This window comes from Lipophrys pholis (assembly GCF_963383615.2).
Source record: "Lipophrys pholis genome assembly, chromosome: 11".
In the NCBI taxonomy this organism is placed as follows: Eukaryota; Metazoa; Chordata; class Actinopteri; order Blenniiformes; family Blenniidae; genus Lipophrys; species Lipophrys pholis.
This window is the reverse complement of record NC_137631.1, coordinates 17505786-17525492: the sequence shown is the minus strand read 5'-3', so window position 1 is coordinate 17525492 and position 19707 is coordinate 17505786. Positions and strand designations below refer to the sequence as shown.

General features: G+C 43.6%; 1 protein-coding gene across 3 annotated transcripts in view; it reads right to left on the bottom strand.

The window, feature by feature from the left end:
• iqsec3b (IQ motif and Sec7 domain ArfGEF 3b) overlaps positions 1–17169 on the bottom strand; it is a 33800-nt gene extending 16631 nt beyond the window's left edge. For 2 of the 3 annotated variants that reach the window (XM_080474404.1, XM_080474406.1), the window contains exons 1-6: positions 16415–17169; positions 11297–11371; positions 6811–6928; positions 4255–4656; positions 1108–1829; positions 67–228 (exon numbers count right to left, since the gene is read on the bottom strand). In XM_080474404.1, the coding sequence (XP_080330530.1) occupies positions 67–228; positions 1108–1829; positions 4255–4656; positions 6811–6928; positions 11297–11371; positions 16415–16938 (2003 nt within the window). In that variant the 5' untranslated portion in view covers positions 16939–17169. The remainder of the gene's footprint in view (positions 1–66; positions 229–1107; positions 1830–4254; positions 4657–6810; positions 6929–11296; positions 11372–16414) is intronic. The other variant, XM_080474405.1, reaches the window with a different exon arrangement.
• Between the last annotated feature and the right edge of the window lie 2538 nt (positions 17170–19707).

The following is a 19707-nucleotide window of genomic DNA, read 5'->3' as shown; positions in this document are numbered from 1 at the left end:
GCACCCCTCTTGTGTATTATCTGTGTAAAGCAGAAATGTCACCGTGCATATGTAAGAGGAACTTACTCAAGGACATCTCTGTTGAATTGCAGCTTGCTGTTCCCCAAGAACTCTCCAATCATCTGCCGGCTCAGGCCTTTCCTCTGCAGCAGGAAGTGAGCCACTCCGATGGCCGTGTCTGGGACAAAACCCCGTGTGATTAGGAAGTGAATGCCTCTCTCCGGGTTCCTGGCCACAGATAACCAACAGCAGAGAAGAAGGACAGCATCAGAGTTAACAATGTGTATATGATTTTTCTTGTGCATTCAAGCAGATAGGTGTGTGCGCCTCAGTGAGAAAGAAGATGTGTTACACCACTGTGCCACTGTAGTTACTGACGCCGAGTGCGTGTGTGTTTCCGTGCGTGTGTGTGTGTGTGTGTGTGTGCGTGTGTGTGTGTGTGTGTGTGTGTGTGTGTGTGTGTGTGTGTGTGTGTGTGTGTGTGTGTGTGTGTGTGTGTGTGTGTGTGTGTGTGTGTGTGTGTGTGTGTGTGTGTGTGTGTACAAGATGTAACAGGAGAGGAAAGAAGTGGGAAAAGGAGAGTGCATTCATGTGCAAAAGCTGTTAGCCTCCTGGACTCCTGGATCAGAATCACTGTCACTGACGCTTGTGAGTTCATTTACTTTGATTTGTATTAACTAATGGTAAGTGCAAGCCAACCATGGAGTCTATTTTAGGAACTGAGCAGCTTTCACATTATTCTTGACCTGCTGAGCTGCCTCTCTTGTTCTGGCTCGTTTTCCGCTTTCTCTCTGTTTGTGCCCCAGTGTTGCTCTCCGTCTATTTTTCATTGGACATCACACCATCTCAGGATGGCACCGAGCAGGCAGCTCCTCCCAACAAACGCAAACACTAATGAGGAGCTGCTTAGAGCAGTTTCAGAAGGCTGTTGGAGATTTGTAAGATACAAACAGCTTAAAGTGTACTTTGAACCCTGAGCCAGAGGGCGCAGAAATATTTAATGTGCTTTTTGCAATAGTGCTGTGTGAGTGTGCGTACGTGCGTGCGTGCGTGTGTGTGCGCGTGCGTGTGCGTGTGCGTGTGCGTGTGTTTTGCTGGCCCACTCACACATTGAAGAGGTTGAGTCCTATGCGATAGAGGCGTTTGCGGTGCGTATCAGTCGATAGGGTTGGCGAGCGGCAGGAGGCTGGATCCTGGCACCGGTCCCGAGGCAAAGAAACAACTAGGGCCTGCAGGGCTTCTGGGCTCGGCCCCCCAGCCATCTGCTGAGGATGAGTGTAGTGGTACTGCTGGTACTGGGTGTAAATCTGGGCGGGCTGCTGATTCGATTGGGCTGAGGTGGAGATGGAAGTGGAGGTAGAGGTAGAAGTGGAAGTGGACCCCAGTCTGTCTGAACTGCATTCTGCCTCCATCCCTCCACCTCCTGCAGTTGGCACTGTTGACCCCCTCCTGGATCCTGGATCAACCATTTCCAGCTCCTCACTCGGTGGAGGTGCTGGAAACTCTGGATCCTCTACTGAAAAGCCATCTCCTCCGCCAGCCATGCCACTCACAGAGGTCTTCCTGCTGCCTGGTTCTCCACCTGCATTGCCGAGAGAGGTGGTGGTTGTGGTGGTGGCGGAGGAGATGGTGTAGGAGCTATTGCTGTCGATGTGCACAGTAACATCCCTGAAGGCCATTAGCAGTGAGCTGGCACTGCGGGGCAGACAAGCACTCTCAGCTGCTGCGCGTAGGGCCCCGGGGTCCATCAGTAGTCCTTTCCCCTCTCCACTTTCAGACAAACTCCAACCACGAAGGGCCTCATCAATCGACTGCGCCAAAGAATGCAGCTGCAAGAGCCATTAAAAAAAAACGTGCATCAAAAACTGATTGAACCAGGTCAGGGCATATGACTCATATATATGAAAAAAAAAGAATTATGATAGCATGAAGTTTACTAATTAGTGCCTATTTGTAAGATTAGTGGTACAAGATAGTGACAGCAGCTGGGCGACTGAGCAGGGAGCAGGACATGACATGCAGTTTCAAGTATCATTCACCATTAAAGCCAGATGTCAATCAGTACATTAACTCAAGAACAATGAATATATGCTGTATCCATCTATCCAGTGATGTGTGGTGAACACCAGGGTTGGGTAGGCAGAGCAATGCACAACCAGGCCATGACTGTCAACACCAATGACAATTATATATTGGGGCATGCGGTGCATAGGATTCACAGATTTTAATGAGTTTTTCCCTTGAATCCTGCTGCAATCAGTAGAAGCTTTTACTTTGCCACACACCAACCAGGAACACCATTGCAGGGGGACATGGCACACAAAACTCTCTTCACTCTTGGTTGGCAACTTCCAGATATTAGACTAAGCTAAACTAGATCAACTAACTATCTAGGATCATCCGAATTGTCCCTCCTAACTCCTTAACTATCAACTTTTCCTTAACCCCGGAAGTGTTTTGTGTGGCGGCCATGATAAGGACTGTCCGAATTCTCAATAAGCAAAGGAACGGAGGCTCGTTGCTTCCTTTAGAGCCTCCTTTATCTTAGGAACCACTGATGCGTCCTTTCGCAAAGGAGGCGAGCTCATGCTGCCCCACCATTCCTTGCGGCGACAACATTTAAAGGGACCCACATATCCGAGCGTTCAGGTAAACTCACGATGTCGGAAAAAGGGAGCAGATCATGTAAGTTACCAACTCAATAATCTGCCTTGAACAACTTTAAATCATATAAAACCCAAATGTGCTTTTGTAGTCCATCTTGGGAAACTTGTAGTTCTTTCCCCACCATGGTGGACGTCACTAACTTGCGCCGCCGTCACATTATTATGACGTCACTAAGTGAAATTGCTTTCCGACTGCCACACTAACGTGATAGATAGATAGATAGATAGATAGATAGATAGATAGATAGATAGATAGATAGATAGATAGATAAATAGATAGATAGATAGATAGATAGATAGATAGATAGATAGATAGATAGATAGATAGATAGATAGATAGATAGATGTAATTAGTTGTGCTGATATTTTGTCATTACCTAAACACTTGGCCTTATTTAAACCAAGCTGTGCAAAAAAAGTTAAACAAAGAGGTGTTTCAGTCTGAAAAATATGGCCAAATATTGCCCATGTCTAAAAAAAGTGGAGCTACATTCAATATTTAAAAGCACTTCAAACATCAACTATCCAACAGAAAGTTGTAAACATAAATGTCTGCACAAAGTCTCAGTTCACCCTTCAGTTGACTGTCGTAGCTTTTGTTTCCAGATCTGAAAGCTGGAGCAGGAAAAATGCTTTGAGGATAAATAAAGTCTTCTAAAACCCCACAGATGTGTCCTCATGAAACATTTGACCCTTTTAGTGGGGACTTTAATACCCTCTGCATGTAGGAAGCCAATGCTTCCTCAGAGGTTAACTTTCTGACTCAGCAGTTAGTGAAAAAAACATGTTTATGACTTGAAGAGCTCGCAGCCAAGTTACCCTAGTATAAACCTCTTTTCTGCTTAAAATTTCTGTAGAAAAGATATGAGGACGTAAATCACTCATTTTCTGCCTCCTAACTGAAGAGTACAGCGAGAAGCAGCTGTAACAATGTGGTAAAGGAAGGAGGTAGCATTTCCCCATAAATAAGAGAGTAGCCTCCATATCTATTTGGCTCAGATTGCACTGTAATTGCAGCACCTGAAGTTTAAAAATAAAATAAATATAGAAGACGTACTCCTTTGAGCTTTTGAACACATAAGGGCCAACATGCAGAGTGCAATTTGCTGGGGCCATCTATTCCTACTCTATCTCCATCTTATCTCACTATGATTGAAGCTACGTTACGTTTTTACTTTTTTACTAGAAGCAACTTGTCACCCATCCAATTTTAGAGTCACCAATTAACAATCACACATAAACCTATGTTTTTATAGGCTCTGTCTTTTCTCTGTTGCTTTATTTTATCATTTTAATTTGTCTACAGTACAAATACATATCATGGCAAATGTGTCTTTTAATGAGATACAATTTTGTTTTATAGTCCGCTTTCTTTCAGTCATGTATTCTAGTTTGACCAATACAGAAAAACCGGCACACTGTGTAAAAGAAAATAAATCTAATCTTCACAGATTACGTCCTACAAAAATATCTGTCAACAGGGTTAATTTAAAATTTCATCCTGGATTCAGTGCCACTTTTTAAATACAATTTCCCCTTTTTTTTGTATCCTTAAACACACCAAAAAGCAAAAGAAGAAGAATCTCACTTGTTCAGAGAAGCAGTCTTCCAGCTGTGTGAGTGATGGTCCAGGAGCTGGAGGCGGGGCTGGACCTGGAGCAGATAAAGGTACTGCTGTGGGGGCTGATGCAGGAGATGGAGGCAGAGAGGTGGACCGACATGGGGGTGGAGGCGGAGTTTTTGAGCGTAAGGGTATTTGCCCTCCCCCTGGGTGCAAAGAGTAACTGTGTCTCTGGGCCGCATTTCGATTTCGGCCTGAAGGGCTTGGATGTCGCAGAGAGATCCGACGGGGCAGCTTGCTCTCCGACAGCGAGTTGCGGATCTTCTGGAAGTTTTTGCTGAGCTGGTACTGGCGAAAAGCCGTCTGGATACGTCGTGCCGCCCGCCTTGCTATAAGATGACCTCCATACCTCTGTTCCAACTCTTCTATCTGAGGGAAAGAGGAGGATTAGAGTGAGTCTGTATAAACAAACATGCTTACAAAGCTCTGAGAGTCACTTGTCATAGCTGAAGTGATAAGTATACAACATCTACTTTGTATTCATCAAGTGAGCAGACATATTACTATTTAGCACTTATCTCTGCAAAACATCAAGAGATTGGGCATTCCCCAAGTAATGAAAGTCCCATTCACATCCTTCTCAGACGTGTCATTCTTACTTATCTGTCTACTCTTTTTAAACCGATGAAGGTTTATGGCATTAGAGCCAAAGTAAACAGCATTTATCATCATTCAGCTGTTAATACTGGGGGATGAATGGGCTGTGACAAAGGTGCTGTTGAGAAAAAGCGCAAATCTATTTCGGCTGTGTTTGTCCAAAGAGAGGCTCATCCCAAACCCTTACAGTCATCCAGAGTTTTTGCGCTCTTATATTTTCAGTGAAAGTGAGACGAAGGAGGGGGATGAGGAGGAGTGGGAGGCTGGGGAAGAAAAGACAGAAAGGGAGAAAAAGGAGGACAGCCACACATGTGCCTGACTGTGTATCTTCTCACACAAGAAAGTGCACAAATGTACACACATATACGCACAGGCGTGCACGCACGCGCGCGCACAGAGGCACACTCCTACATGCACGCTCACATTGCAGCAGCAATAGCAGGAGCAACAGAAGACCCTTCAGCGGTTTGCTATGAGGAATAAAGACATCTCCAGCCGCCAGAAGCGGTTATTAGCTGTTACCATGACAACCTAGCATCTTTCGTGTTCGTGCCGCTGTGGCGGAGGTATCCTGGGTGTTCTTTTTCATGTCAACAGAGACAGAAATAGATCTGAATAGGAATCTTTTTTGTCACGCAAGTCACAATGTCAAATGATCATCCTCCTCCTCACACTAAACCAGGTAGAACCGTCAGCTTTCCCTCCATCTCAACAGGTGCTTATTGCAGGAACATTAGTGCCAAGAATCGCCACCTGATCACAGTTATTAATTATTTACTGAAAAGTAGTCGAGCTAGATCAGTATTTGTCCATCTTCGATACCTCCTCTATTCCACTTTGGGTCGTGGGGGATGGAGCCCATCCAAAATGACAATTGGCAAAGGCAGATTACACAGGAGGCAGGTTGTCAGTCTGTCACACAGCAAGCACACGTCACACATACATATTCATGCCTATGGGCCATCAAGATTCTATATTTAGTATAACCTCATATGCAGGTTTTTTGAAATATGAGCGAAAAGCGGAGAAGGTTGAACCCACATGCATACAGGGAGAACATGAAAACTCCACTCAGAAATGTTCCTTAGCCCAAAATCAAATGAGTATTGTCACTGTGAAGTCAAACTGCTGACCACTATAGAACTACAATTATTCCTAATTATATTACTGGTTATTGGAAAAAAACCAAAAAAAAAACCATTAAGCTACAGGGTAAAGAAACTAATGCGTTAAGTTTAATTGTTTCCCTTCGGCTTGATTAAAGATTGTGGGTGTAGCTGCAATATACAGTAGCAGTGTTTTGGTGACTCATTGGCAAAGCTGTCAGCACAGTGTCAGTCAGTCCAGTCACAGATTAGTAAGGTCAGCTCAACTTACACCAGTTATTTAAAGGAAGACGCTCTATCATCGGGGAATTAGCAGTTCTTGGACAGTTTTTGACTGATGACAATTAAACCAAGCAGTAAAAAAGCAGATGAAACACACTACAAACATGTAGAAAACAGTAGACAGCTTCCATAGAGGTGAACTTGTGCTTTTTCAAAACTACTAATTCATTGCAGGAACTTTGGATACAGGATTTTGGGGATGCTGCTGTTGGGAGGATGGGGCGGCACAGGGATAATGAGGGACTCTTAATTTAGTAAACAGTACAGTAAAATGTTCAGTTCATTAAAATGATATCCAACAGCTTGGGCTAATGTTTAAGCTGTCAGCTCATGAGCAGAACAGAGACAGCAGGTCTTCAACAATATTGTTAAAGTACAACAAAAATAATGACAAGAGCCCCACTTAAACTTTAGCAACTGTAAATGAGAAATCAATTGTGCTATAGTTATCAGTTACTTTGGTGTGCAATAGAGTTAAAGTAACATTTAACTTGACAAAGCATTACTTTTATAAGCACACATACAACAAAAGTCATACCTGTTTGTTTTTGTTCTCCAGGCTGATCTCATACTCGCTGGGCCCTTCTCTCTTGGTGTTTTCTGTGTCTTGTCCACCACCAGAAGATGTCCCATCCTCCAGACTCAGCATCTGTCCACTGCCACACAAATGAAACACAAAAAGAAGTAAAGCAACTTTCCGAGCTGTTATCACAGAGGCTAGTCAAACGCTACGCAGATTGTGGAAGAGTTTTATAAAAAGGAACAGCATGTAGAAAGTGACGTGCGGCTGTGGTGACCCAGGGTGGAGATGACTGGCTTCATGTGTCCGGTCATATTTGGCCAGATTTGAGGCTTCAGTGTGCGGGAATCAAATTCCCATATACATATGACCAGGATGAATATTTAAAAGTAGACACTGCACAATGCGACCAAAATCCTACCCTTCCACAATCGTCTTCTTATATACTGGCATTCAATGGTTACTTCAGTAGACTGCGAGCAAGTATATTTCCATTGTCATTTAATTGGCTGAAAAATAGTGAAAAATTACAACGTCTCTGATCTCATGTTGACTCATCAAACAGCTTGTTTTTATGAGGGGTGCCAAGATCAAGGCGGAAAACGAGAAAATCAGCAAATCCTGACATTTTTATAGAGCTGAAAAATGAATATTGAGCATAATATTTTTGCACAATAATATAACTTAAACACAGTTAGATACTGTTGATAGATACATAGATAGATAGATTGTTTTTTACTTAAATATTAATTGATTCATCAGCTCTCTGGGTTTGTTTGCTTGTGAACCATGAATCTGAATCAAAGTCCCCTCATGAATTCTCCTCACAGATTGCATGTCTATAGATTGTGTCTATATCAATGTGTCTATAGAATACTAATTGCATGAAGATGTAAAAAGGAAGACTATGAAAACGGACCCCTCAGATTGATCTTTGACCCTGACATTGGACATTGTGAAGTGATTTATTTAACAACAAATTGTTTCAGCTCTCCAGCGGTAAATTATGCTGTCAAACACTCCTAAAAAATGATTGAAGGGAGCCTCACTGACAAATATATCAGCATGGAAATAGGACTTTGTAGTGGGCAAAAGTCATTTTACCGTCACAGGCTCCTATGGCCTCTGGCTGTGTTTGTCCACTAATAGGCAGTCTGTGTAATTCAACCAAAAATAGTTTTCATTCAAAAACACTCAGCTATGCACTCACTGCTATGACTCACATCTACCTGCCTTCAGAAATGTATTGCTCCCTATCTTTCCATTGTTTAATTTTTCTCTAAATGCATTTTTAAAAGCTTAAATACAGTATGTGTCATGTTAAATGAAATGTGTTCCAAAGCATCACGTCAGTGGAGCCACACTGCCAAATTTAAATACACAACTGCAGTGGCGATTGCTTAAAACTAGGAATATCTGGACTTTTGAGACCGTGTTTTGATGCCAACGAGTTCTATTTCCAGCAATGTCAATTTCACACTTATAAGAGAACAAGGAGCAGTTTTATAGGGCTGTGATCTGCATAATTAACGGTCAGTCTGCTCCCAGACTGCACCAACAACACAAGATAACGCTATCTGATCTGGAAGGTGGGCAATCCACGAAGTCATTCAAAGTACCTACTGTGAAGTGTACGGGTTAAGAGTGTTTCAGGCGGGAGCTTTGGGGAAAAGAGTGGTCACTTACAATTATAATCTGTATACTTAGATTGTGTGGGCCCAAGAAGATTTCAATTCAGGTTTTGCTCTGGAAATCAAAGTTCAATTCAATTCAATTCAACTTTATCTATATAGCACCAAATACAACACAGTCCTTTCGAGGTGCTTTTAACGGAGAAAATAGAAAAACCCAACAAATGTTGGTCTTATTGCTAAAATATGTTTGTCATTGCAGTGACAACATTGAAGGAAACCTTTCAGTTGCAATTATGATTCATTGTTATTCTGTTACATAGCAAAAGAAAAAGAGAAAATGCTTTTCTCCATGTTCTGCTACAGGGATTAAGCATTCGGAAACATTCGAAGCAACATGAGAGCATCAAATCTCCAAAGTCAAACATGACTTGCAGAGAGCATTTAAAAGTTCCAATCAGACGCCACAGATTCCTAATGAACAATGATTTCAGGAATGCAGCAAGAGCTTGAAGCAACAACTAAACTACATTTAAATGCAGCTGCTCGTATCTGACTCAGAATTCAATAACGTCAAGCGTGGAGGCTGTTCCCCAGTGCTCAGTGCCTGTGGTAGTGTCCCATCCTCCTCTCATAATCCCAGATCCTGTCCACAGATGGAACAATGTCTTTTGAATGGCAGTATTATGAAAACTCTATGAAGCCCATTTAAGGCTTACCAAATCGCTGGCATGACACAGCAGAAGCTGTGTTTTTTAAATCCTTTTTTTTTTCAGTCATTTTTTTTTTTTCCCTCTTCTTTGTCAACTTTTTTCAACCCTTCTGACTACTGCAGGAGAGAATAAGGTCTGACACTCAGCACCTTTTATAAATCCAAACAGGATTGACGTAAGTATAAAGGTATGATCCCACCCTAAGAGGTTTTATAATGGTGCGCAATTATGAGTGTGTTAGTGTGCATGATCTTGTGCGCTTGTGTGATATTTTTTTCCCACCGCAATAATGCTTACTCTAATCATTTTTACACGAATGGGGCCTTGCACTAAACAGGACTAAGGAGAAAAAAAAGCCCGCTCATGGTTAAATAATGAGAGCAACACTAAAGTTCCTTTGTTTTCTTTGATTGCTGTGAAAAGAGGCATTCTGCAGCCAAAAGTCAGAGATAGGGAGAGAGTAGCTTGGTCATATCTGTAAATGAGACAAACTTAGAGAAAATAGACTGAAAGAGGGAAGAGAGTGGACCCAGAGGAAAGACTCAGATAGAAGCTGAGAGAGGAAACAGGATGATAGAGAGAGTGTGTTGGTGTGCGTATGCTGGAGGCTCTCTCTATCAAAAACTCTATTAAAACACTGCCATGCCCCAGTGCTGCATCAGAATACATTAGAGTACATTAGAATACATTAGAGGATTTAAAAGCAAGAGTTGAGCTATTAATGCATCTGGACAGCAAAAGCCTCCATAATGATATGGGCACTATACTCTCTCTCTCTCTCTCTCTCTCTCTCTCTCTCTCTCTCTCTCTCTCTCTCTCTCTCTCTCTCTCTCTCTCTCTCTCTCTCTCTCTCTCTCTCTCTCTCTCTCTCCCTTGTTCATGCCCACATACTGTATGTAACTGCAACAAACACACAAAGCACTCACTCCTTGCCTTGCCTGCATATGTGACGTCATAGTGAAAGAGAAATGAACATCTGTCAGATTGCATCACTCAGAGTCCCTCAGAGGCCTACGATGCTGTACGGCCAGAGGAGAACACACACACAAATACAAAGGCAGTGGAAAGAAGGGCCGGCAAGTTAGACTAGAGGGCAATTTCAAGGCATCTCTCGCGAGGTTTGTGTGTTCTGAGGAGTTCAGTGGAGGAGTGGTTTGCAGCCACCAGAAGCACACATCTTCATGGGATGGTAGCAGTAATAACCAGCAGTGTTACACATCTCAGCAGCGTCACATCATCTCAGCTGGCTGTCCATTGTTGCTGTGCCATTAGCCTATCCAATCAGGACCATGTGAGTATAGGAGTTAAGTTGTCAGTTGCTAAAAAAAACTAGAAAAGGAAGGGATTCCAGAGAGACAGATGGCAATATTATTAAAAGCAGAATGGTGGTGGGGGGGGGCTTGTTGGAAATAATTGAGGTGAGATGATTAGGAAGGACTGTCTTCCAACAGACAGATAAATAATGGGAAAGAATAAACACCACAGGAAGAGAGATATTGAGGATCCTGAAGAGACAAAAAAGAAATGACAAGAGAAAGCTATATTTAAACAAAAAAAGAATGTGGGGGGGTTTCTGAAGGAAATAGGGTAAACGTTGAAAATCAGCTCAAACATACAAGTGAAATGTCATGTATTTGCACACTCCCCCCTCACACAACATATATAAACAACTCATATGACAAACAGACAGCCCTGCCTACGCAGAAGATGTGGCAAAAGTGGCTACAGTACATTCTCCAGTTACTATGGTAGTGGTAGCCCTTGCGTCATCACTGGGTTGCCATGGGCGCCTTTATAGTGGCAGCATCAGTTCATACATTATCCTATTCTCCCCTTTTTATCTATCTATATGCAAGCTATCCTTGAGGCAGTTTGAGCTGTAGGTTTCTTACTGAACAATTAACAGTCTCACCATAGCCCGGGGCCCTGTATGCCCATAAATACACCAATTCACACTGGTACACAGCTCACTGGTACAGCGCATATCATCAAATATGATTAAAAGCTCGAGTGTTGGCATGAGGCAGATGGATGACACAAATGTCAAGACAGTGTGTGCAGAGAGACGAAGTTCTGTTGAAAGAGCGCTGTAAATGCAACAACGGGGACTCTACAGCGAGGCATAGGAATAAAAGTGTCTATGATCGGTGGTCATCTTACCCAGATGAGCCGCTGGTGTCAGTTTCTGGATGTTCCGGGGCGGGGCAGCAAAACTGATGCAACACAGTCTCGCTCCTACACAAGGACAAATTGAAAGAGGATAGGTGAGCAAACAGGGAGAGAAAATGCGGTTGGGTGGGCAGATTTGGAAGGACAGCATGTTATTCCGTTTTTATTGGCTGTTGATTGTTGTTTGCCCTCTTTCCATATTCCTCGCTATGTTCATTTCCAGCATCCCAAAAGATCCTAAAGAGGCTCTTCTTAGACTCTGGATTATTCTGTCATTATATTGTACAATTTGGCACTGATCCAAGGGTAAATACCCCTATGTAGGTCAATTCAACACTGAGACAGCTTAGAGAGTGTGTGTGTGTGTGTGTGTGTGTGTGTGTGTGTGTGTGTGTGTGTGTGTGTGTGTGTGTGTGTGTGTGTGTGTGTGTGTGTGTGTGTGTGTGTGTGTGTGTGTGTGTGTGTGTGTGTGTGTGTGTGTGTGTGTGTGTGTGTGAGTATTTATATGTTTGTGTGTCCGGATGTGCTTGTTTATGCCGTCTCCTCTTCCAACTCATCAGATCAGTGGTGATTTAGTAGAATTCCCCAAACTCAATCTGGACAGATGGTTACTCCAGCTCTGCTTCCTGCTTCCTCGTCTTAAGTTTGCCTCTTTCATTTCTCCCTCATACATTTTACATTTACATTCATATTTTAGGAATTTCACTGGTGCTCTTATCGAGAGCAATTCCTGAGTTAGAGGAACAAAAAGACAGCCAGGACACGTCACATGAAAAGCTGTTGTACAGGTTGACCTTTTCACCTTCTCAATCCTGGACACCCTCCACCACTGGAGACCATTAAATCAGCGTGACCAAGTATGTCTCACAGTTGAAACGGTTTGGTGTGAGCATGGGTCACATTAGGTCCTCCCATGCCAAACTGAAAGCATTCAGATGACAGTGAATTTCTTGGCTACGCTACATTTGGTCCTCTGACCTGGGCACAGCATATTGCTTGTGACACAGACCCACACTGACAGGCGCTCAGACTCAGTGCAAGTCTAAGACTGACAGTCTGAGCTATTAAAAGACGTCTTTTCACAGCAGCTTCCACAAACATAAAGGGACAGAGTTGTTTTTTCTGTTGTTTTTTTTTAAATATCTCCGGTCAACTGTCTTCACGCACAGTTTCTATGAATAATACTTATTCATCTGTTAACACCTGACCCGTTGTTGACAGCTCTAACACAGAAAACACACACAGAACTCTCTTATAGTGCCTCTGTGGACTTGACTCAATAATATATCCAAAGTCAGTTTTCTTGAGAAATTCTTTCACAGTAATTCTCTCTTGTGACAAGCAATTGCCTTCTGATAACAGCTTTCTCCCAGGGGGCTTCAAAAATCTCCAAAATAATTATGTTATATCTCAATATGCTTTCTTCAACACAATGAGTTTCTCTTTGACATGTCTCAAACACCAGGAAAACCATGTGCAGTTAGAGAATAAAGTCGCCGGGGTCAATTCATCAAGGCTTTTGTTATACCTTCCCCGGGTTTTACATCCCACAACACTTATTGTAATAATTTTTTCTTTTCAAGTTATGGTACCGTTCTCTCCCAGCCAACAGCTCCCTCTGCACTTTCATATCTGGTGGAGAAAAAGCCCCATGTTGGCCATGCAAACAGCGGATGACACTTCAAGCAATGGTGCTGGAGCTCAGTGATGTTACTGATACGTGTGTGAATTAAGTTTTCAGGGGAAGTCAGGAGAAGGCACGTGTAGACTGAAAAGACAAATATTTGGATGGCTGGAGAGTAAGGTATCTATAATCTACTACAAAGTAGGCAGCAAAGAGTCTCGGACATATTGACCCTGATCAATAAATATGATGTCACTGATGGGGGGTGGGGGGTGGGGGGGGGGGGGGGTTAATTGGTGAGCTATAAAGAAGTGACATTTCAACTTGTGAACTTTAAAAAGATCTATTGTTGGATTATGTCTTTTTGGTGGACAGTGCCAGCAGTTTCATCCTTCCCTCTTTTTTTTTTCTGTGTCAAAATAACTCTCAGTCGACTGTAGCTTTATGCTTCACAGTCACAAATCTCATCCCGCTCTCGGCAAAAAGCGAACAGAAGATACTGAGCCTTATAAAATAGCCTGGACAATTTTCTTTTTTTTTTTCAACAATAGTGATTTAAAGAGGAGATAGTGGAGACTGAACTGACAACAAACTTGAGGTCAATATTCAAAAGCACTCAACTAGCAAAGTCAAATCCTATTCGACCATCAGAATGAGAGCTGGATTATTTTGTTACACGAGCATAAAACAAGTCAGCCCTGCTCAATTTTGTTTGGTCATGCAGTGAAGGGTCCAAGTTGAACACACATACACAGACTCAGACACACAGAAACACACTCAGCGGGTCCATCTGTCTATACGAGGCACACATAACGACCATTCGCCTTCAACAACACTTACAAAGAGGACAGGTGAATATTTTAACAGTACATGCCTCCTGCTGTTGGCCCATGTTCTCTGTCTCTCGCTCTCTCTCTCTCTCTCTCTCTCTAGCAGAGTCTCATCCTTTCCTATGCCATTTGTCTTGTCTCTCCCTTTTTGTAAGAGTACTTTTAACGCAACGCTTTTCAGCAGGCAGTATCCGGTAGAGGGTGTAAGTAAAGCCGGGGGGGGGGTTAGACATGCAACAACATCAGCTCCATTTGGGAGGAAAAAAGGTTGTGAGCGCGTTGCATGCACCTTCCATCGTAGTGCATGATGCCATAGTCTTTGCTGTCATACCCATTTCTGCTGCAAGATGGGTAGACTGAGGAGGCAGCTACCTCAAGTGCACTCTTTTTTTTTTTTATCTTTCCTTTCTGTGTTTTGGTCTCTCCTGATAGCTGTCCCACCCTCTACACAATAAACGATGCCCCTCCCCTCTTCTTTTATCCCCCCCCCCCCCATCTCTCAGCTTCTTTTTTTTTTTTTTTCCCTTGGTCCACTCCAGTGTCAGCCTCAAGCTCCTTCCTCTAGACACCTCTAAGGGCTCCATCAAAGACAACGACTGAGTGTGCAGCTCTCTCTTTGCACATTCTCTTTCTATCTCTCTGCCGTTCTCTCTCTCTCTCTCCTGAGAATGGCTGATTACTGTTCGCTCCATGGGCTAAGTGGGGCAGAGAGAAAGCTCAGCTGGAGAGGGAGAGAGAGAGAGAGCAGAGGAGAGGATCCTGTCTTCCCCTCATATACATATCCACGTGCGCTGGCAACATAGACAACAAGGCAAAGCACACAAACTCACTCACAGCCAATGCCAGAACAACACACTAGTCCGCATGCTATTCATCTGCAGGGAAAGAAAACTGTGGCCCATAGGGGGAAAGTGCAACATTCAAGTAAATGGCTGCAGTCAGACGTGCGAAAGGAAGTATGACAGCAAACACACCTACACAGACACACAGAAACACACAGGATGTAAAAGCAACACACAGAGACAAATTGACAATGGGAATAGCAGAGGGCTCCAGTCTGCTGCTGACAGGAAGCAGCCGGCACTGACTAGGAGGTGAAAGCTTCACCTTCGTGTCACCTGCTCAGCTTGCCAGGAGCAAAAGTAGACATTAGGGGTGAAACCACTGATCTCGACCAGGGAGGTTTAACATCATGGAAGGAGTGTTAATCTAAGGTTGTCTTCAGGTTCACAACGGAACCACAGAAGCTAGAAGGCGTTTCACCACCTCTCTCTGTCATAGGATCAACTAGTGGATACTGTATGTCTTTTGACTTTATTAACCTAGCTTTATCCAACCATCCATCCAACTTCTACACCGCTTATCATGTTCTAGGTCGCAGGACGCTGATCCCAGCGTACTATGGTGAAGGCAGGATACACCCTGTGTCCTCTTTTATAGAGAGGACACACCAGAGAGAGCAGAAGAGGACTCCAACACACAGAGCGCCTTGCACATAACCGGCTGTAATGTGGTGACAGGTGGACCATTTGCAATAAAATAAAAGTCAGTATTTTTACAGTATATGCACTTATCTGCTCTACTCAACTCCAATTTATCATGTATTGCTCCACTCAGTGGGGGAGGACTCCCAAAGAGACCAATCAGGGCTCCAGCTGGGATGCAACTTATGAACAGAACACATACTCAGAAAAAGGGGGAAACATGGGTTTTATGGGTTTTCTCTCATTAGGTGATGTGCTGATGTACTGTAGAGCTCAGGGCGGAGTGTGTCTTCGTATTGGGTGTGTGTACGCGTGTAAGTGCACGTGTGTCTCATCTAAAGCGTGAACATCAGAGACCTACAGATCCCATGAGAGTGTTCAGATCCTGTGCGGTAATTAAAAGAGAAGGCAGCAGCACCACGGACAGCTACTCTCGAGGTGTCACGTCGTCACACCTGAAGGTGCTCCTGTCTCCAAGTGACAGTGACCGCTGTGGCACACACACACACACACAGAGAGAGAGAGAGAGAGAGAGAGAGAGAGAGAGAGAGAGAGAGCAAGAGAGCAAGAGAGAGAGAAACAGAGGCACAGAGGCACAGAGGCACACACACACAGAGTGAGAGAGAGAGGCAGATAAACAGAATCGCATGCACACACACACACACACACACACACACACACACACACACACACACACACACACACACACACACACGCGCGCGCGCGCGCGCACACACACACACACACACAGAGGCCTACAGCTGTTTGTTATGTAATGATTCCAGTGATCGTGATCCCGTTTCTCATTTAAATAATCCACCTCTTCCTCTTCTGGCACAGTCCTCAGCCGACACACACCCATACGGCTGAAAATTGGAAATTTGCAAGCTCCTTCTTCATTAATTAAACGCCTCTCAATCTGCCGGACACGAGTGCGCGCGTGCACGAGCTTAATTACACAGTTTGAGGCGGATGCTGCTCACATACTATGAAGAACTCAGAACAGGCTGTCATATCCAAGGTAGGAACATGGATTTGACTGTAGGTTGAAACGAGGCTTGAATAATTTATGGATACTACTTTGAAAAGCGTGCTCTATTTAGTATTCTCTATACTATTTTGAGACACGGACACACACAAATAAGCAACCATTTGTATATTCTCTACTCACTCGGATTTCCTAGCCAGGGCCAGGGACCGACAAAGGGTGGTTGGGGTCATCGGCACCAAAGAGCGGCAGCTGGGCAAACTTCCCCCGTTTTCCGACTCACTTTCTACCGGAGAAATCTCGGATGGGTCGGCCGGGACCAGCTGCATGTCTCCCGGGTCCATAGGTTGGTCAGGCGGGGGCTGAACCACTGGAGCCACTTCAACCAGCGCTGGTGCAGCCGCATGGTCCGAAGGAGACGCTCCACTGGTCTTAAGCTGGGGGTCCTGATGGTGGTGGTGGTGATGAAGGCAGCTTGGGTCGGGATGATGATGATGAAGGTGGTGATGGTAGGGATGTTGCTGTTGTACCCTGACGTCCCGCAGGTGCCTGTTCTCGCCGATGAGCTCGTCCACCCGCCGGTCCAGCTCCTCTATCCGTGCGCGCTGGGTCTGGATGAGACTCTGCTGGTTCTGAACGATAGTGGTGAGCTCCCGGAGGTACAGAATCGCCTGCACCGGGTTTTCTAGTAGACTGGAGCTCATCATATCCAAGGCAAGAGGGAGGAAGCAAAAAGAGAAGACAAGAAGCTGGTCTGACGGATGGATGGAGGACAGAGGAAATGCTAAATATCCTTGAGCGCGGATGAGAAGGTGGGATGTCCTTCCGCTCGCCTCTCCTTGGTTCTGCACGGTGGACGTGGATGAGGCTGCGCCGACCGAGCTTCTCTCCACTTCTCCGGTCGTTCCCCTCCCTCCCTCACTCACTCTCTCTCCCCCAATGCTGAGCGGTGCTGATGAGAGGAGCCGGATCCAGATGTGACAGGAGGGAGGAGGGGAGGCCTGGAGGATGGATGCGTCATTACGCACAGACACGAGAAAGTCCAAGCACGCACCCTATAGGTAAAAGGAGTTGTTGCTGAGTTTTTTGGAGGACAAGTGTTCAGCATAAGCTAAGAACACGTTTTTGATTTTTTTTCACGATATTATTATTATTATTATTGTTGTTGTTGTTGTTGTTGTTGTTGTTGTTGTTGTTGTTGTTGTTGTTGTTGTTGTTGTTGGGGGTGAACTGACACTGTCAACTGCCACTCTACCATATAAACCTCATACTACCTAATCCCTGTAATCTCCACTTTCAACCCTTTGACCTAGTTTATCACAGGTTACCATTCTGAAGGCAAGTTCTTCATGTTGTTAAGTGAGACAACGCATCCGCAGATATTCTATACACATCCCTATCTAAAGTCAACTTTTTTGGTCTGCTTTTGCTCCCTTCAAACATTCCCTGAAGGTCGGCTCCAAAGCATATGGAGTCCTCTGGTACTGTTGTACCTAAATTCTCTAAGATACAATATATATCTTAACTTCATTTTTAATAAACTGTATGCATCATCCTCGAGTGTAGTGAATTCCTTCCAAGTTCCCTCTATCATTTCTTTTAAAATTATAATTATTTTAATTTTTTTTATTAATATTAATATACTATTATACTTACTCACCATAAAAACATATCGTATCCTCTTATACTGTTGAAGTTTAGTCTGCTATAATATAGTGCAAAATAAGTTCCGCCAGCAGAGGGCGCTCAGTGAACATCAGTATTCACTAAGTCACTAAAAGTCAATACGACGTGTAGAAATCACTGACCGATTGCTCTGCTGTTGACCAATATTTTTTCTGTTTTACAGGGAAGCTGGTTTATTACCCTCACTCATTGTACATTTTGATTTCAAAATCCATCAAAACAAATTACAGGACCCCAGGACTTTGTCCTCAGTCTGGGAGTATATGCATCAGCAGTGGAAGAATATCTGGATGATCTGGAACTATCAGGTGGGAGCACTCTGATACAGTAAACAGATGATTTTTTTTTTTAATAAGATCAAAATCAGAGGAGGCTTGAAAAAACTGACATCATTCTGCTCCAGAAATCTCTTGCTGAAGGAGGCCACCAAGCATTCTGTGCAAATCTCCAATTTTGTTGGCCAAAAGGTGAAATACCTTTGACATGCTCTGGAGGACAAAAAACGGCTCCTGTCTCCCGAACACTTTGAAATGTTGACTGACAGCCCAAAAAGAGATGTCACCTTTTCTAGGTATGGCAAACTACTGTCATCACTGGATGTTTGATTATGCAGCTATGGACCCTGTGCTCAGAGCGACAACACACGGGGAGGCTCCTGCAGAAGTGTCACATGCATCTCAAGATCTGAAACAAGCCCTAACATCATCACCAGCTCTGGGATCACCCGATTACAGACTGTCCTTTCATCTCTATGTCCATGAGAAAGGGAGTTGTGCTACAGGTATTCTGGTGCAGAAACATGGATCCCATGTCCGATCTGTTGAGATGCCAAATTATCTGCGAGCAGTTGCTGCTACTCGCTCTATGTTTACCAGTCAGTCTACATCCCCACCCTCACATAGCAGCATGAAGGACGAGGCATAAAGCTATTTTTCTGGGTAGTCATAACATTACTTAAAAAAAAACAAAAAACGCTTCACTGAATTCTGTTAATTTTCTAAGACGTGTAGGGAGGGTGACCATGACTGTGTGCAGTGTGCTGACACTAACTGAACTAACAAACTAACACTGAGACTGACATCTGACTTTGCAAAAATAAAAAAATTTCAGGATTGTGTTAAAAAATAAATCCTTCTGGTATTGTGTGATTCTGTGCTCAAATGTGATTATAATGATGTTTGTTCAATGTTTCTTTTGTTGATTTTAATTGATGGTTTCTCTCTCTTAGTTTGGCTTGATTGAACACAACATGACCACAGATTGTCTCTTGCCTTCCTAGTTGACTGGCGTGGACTAGGATTGATTGTTTGGCATGAAGGTATTTTCAGTCATCACTGTCTCACAACATGCTAACTTGTTTATGTCTTGCATCCATATCTGGGTGAAGGAATAAACAATTAGTATGTTGGTGTGAGAGGATGTCTGTGGGACAGTGGATCAGCTTGGAAATGGTCGTTAAAACATAGATAAACTAGGACAAATATAAAGAAAAAAAGAAAAAGCAACAACTCACTTGGAAGAACTGATTTTTTTTGGTGTTGGTGAAATAAAAAGCTTCTGAAATGTGAATTTATTCAAGCTGATTTTGCTCTCCACATCTTTTAGTTTTGTTATAATCTAAATTTAACGACAAGAGGGACTGATATGGAATATTTTGGCTTCAATGTGGTCTCACCTTGAGACACTGTGAGAAGGTCGTAGTGCTTTGGCATGGAGAGGAGGCATAAACTCTGATCTGAACAATGACAAATTGTTCTGGTCGCTGTTGTCTATATAAACTAGGTTCACTT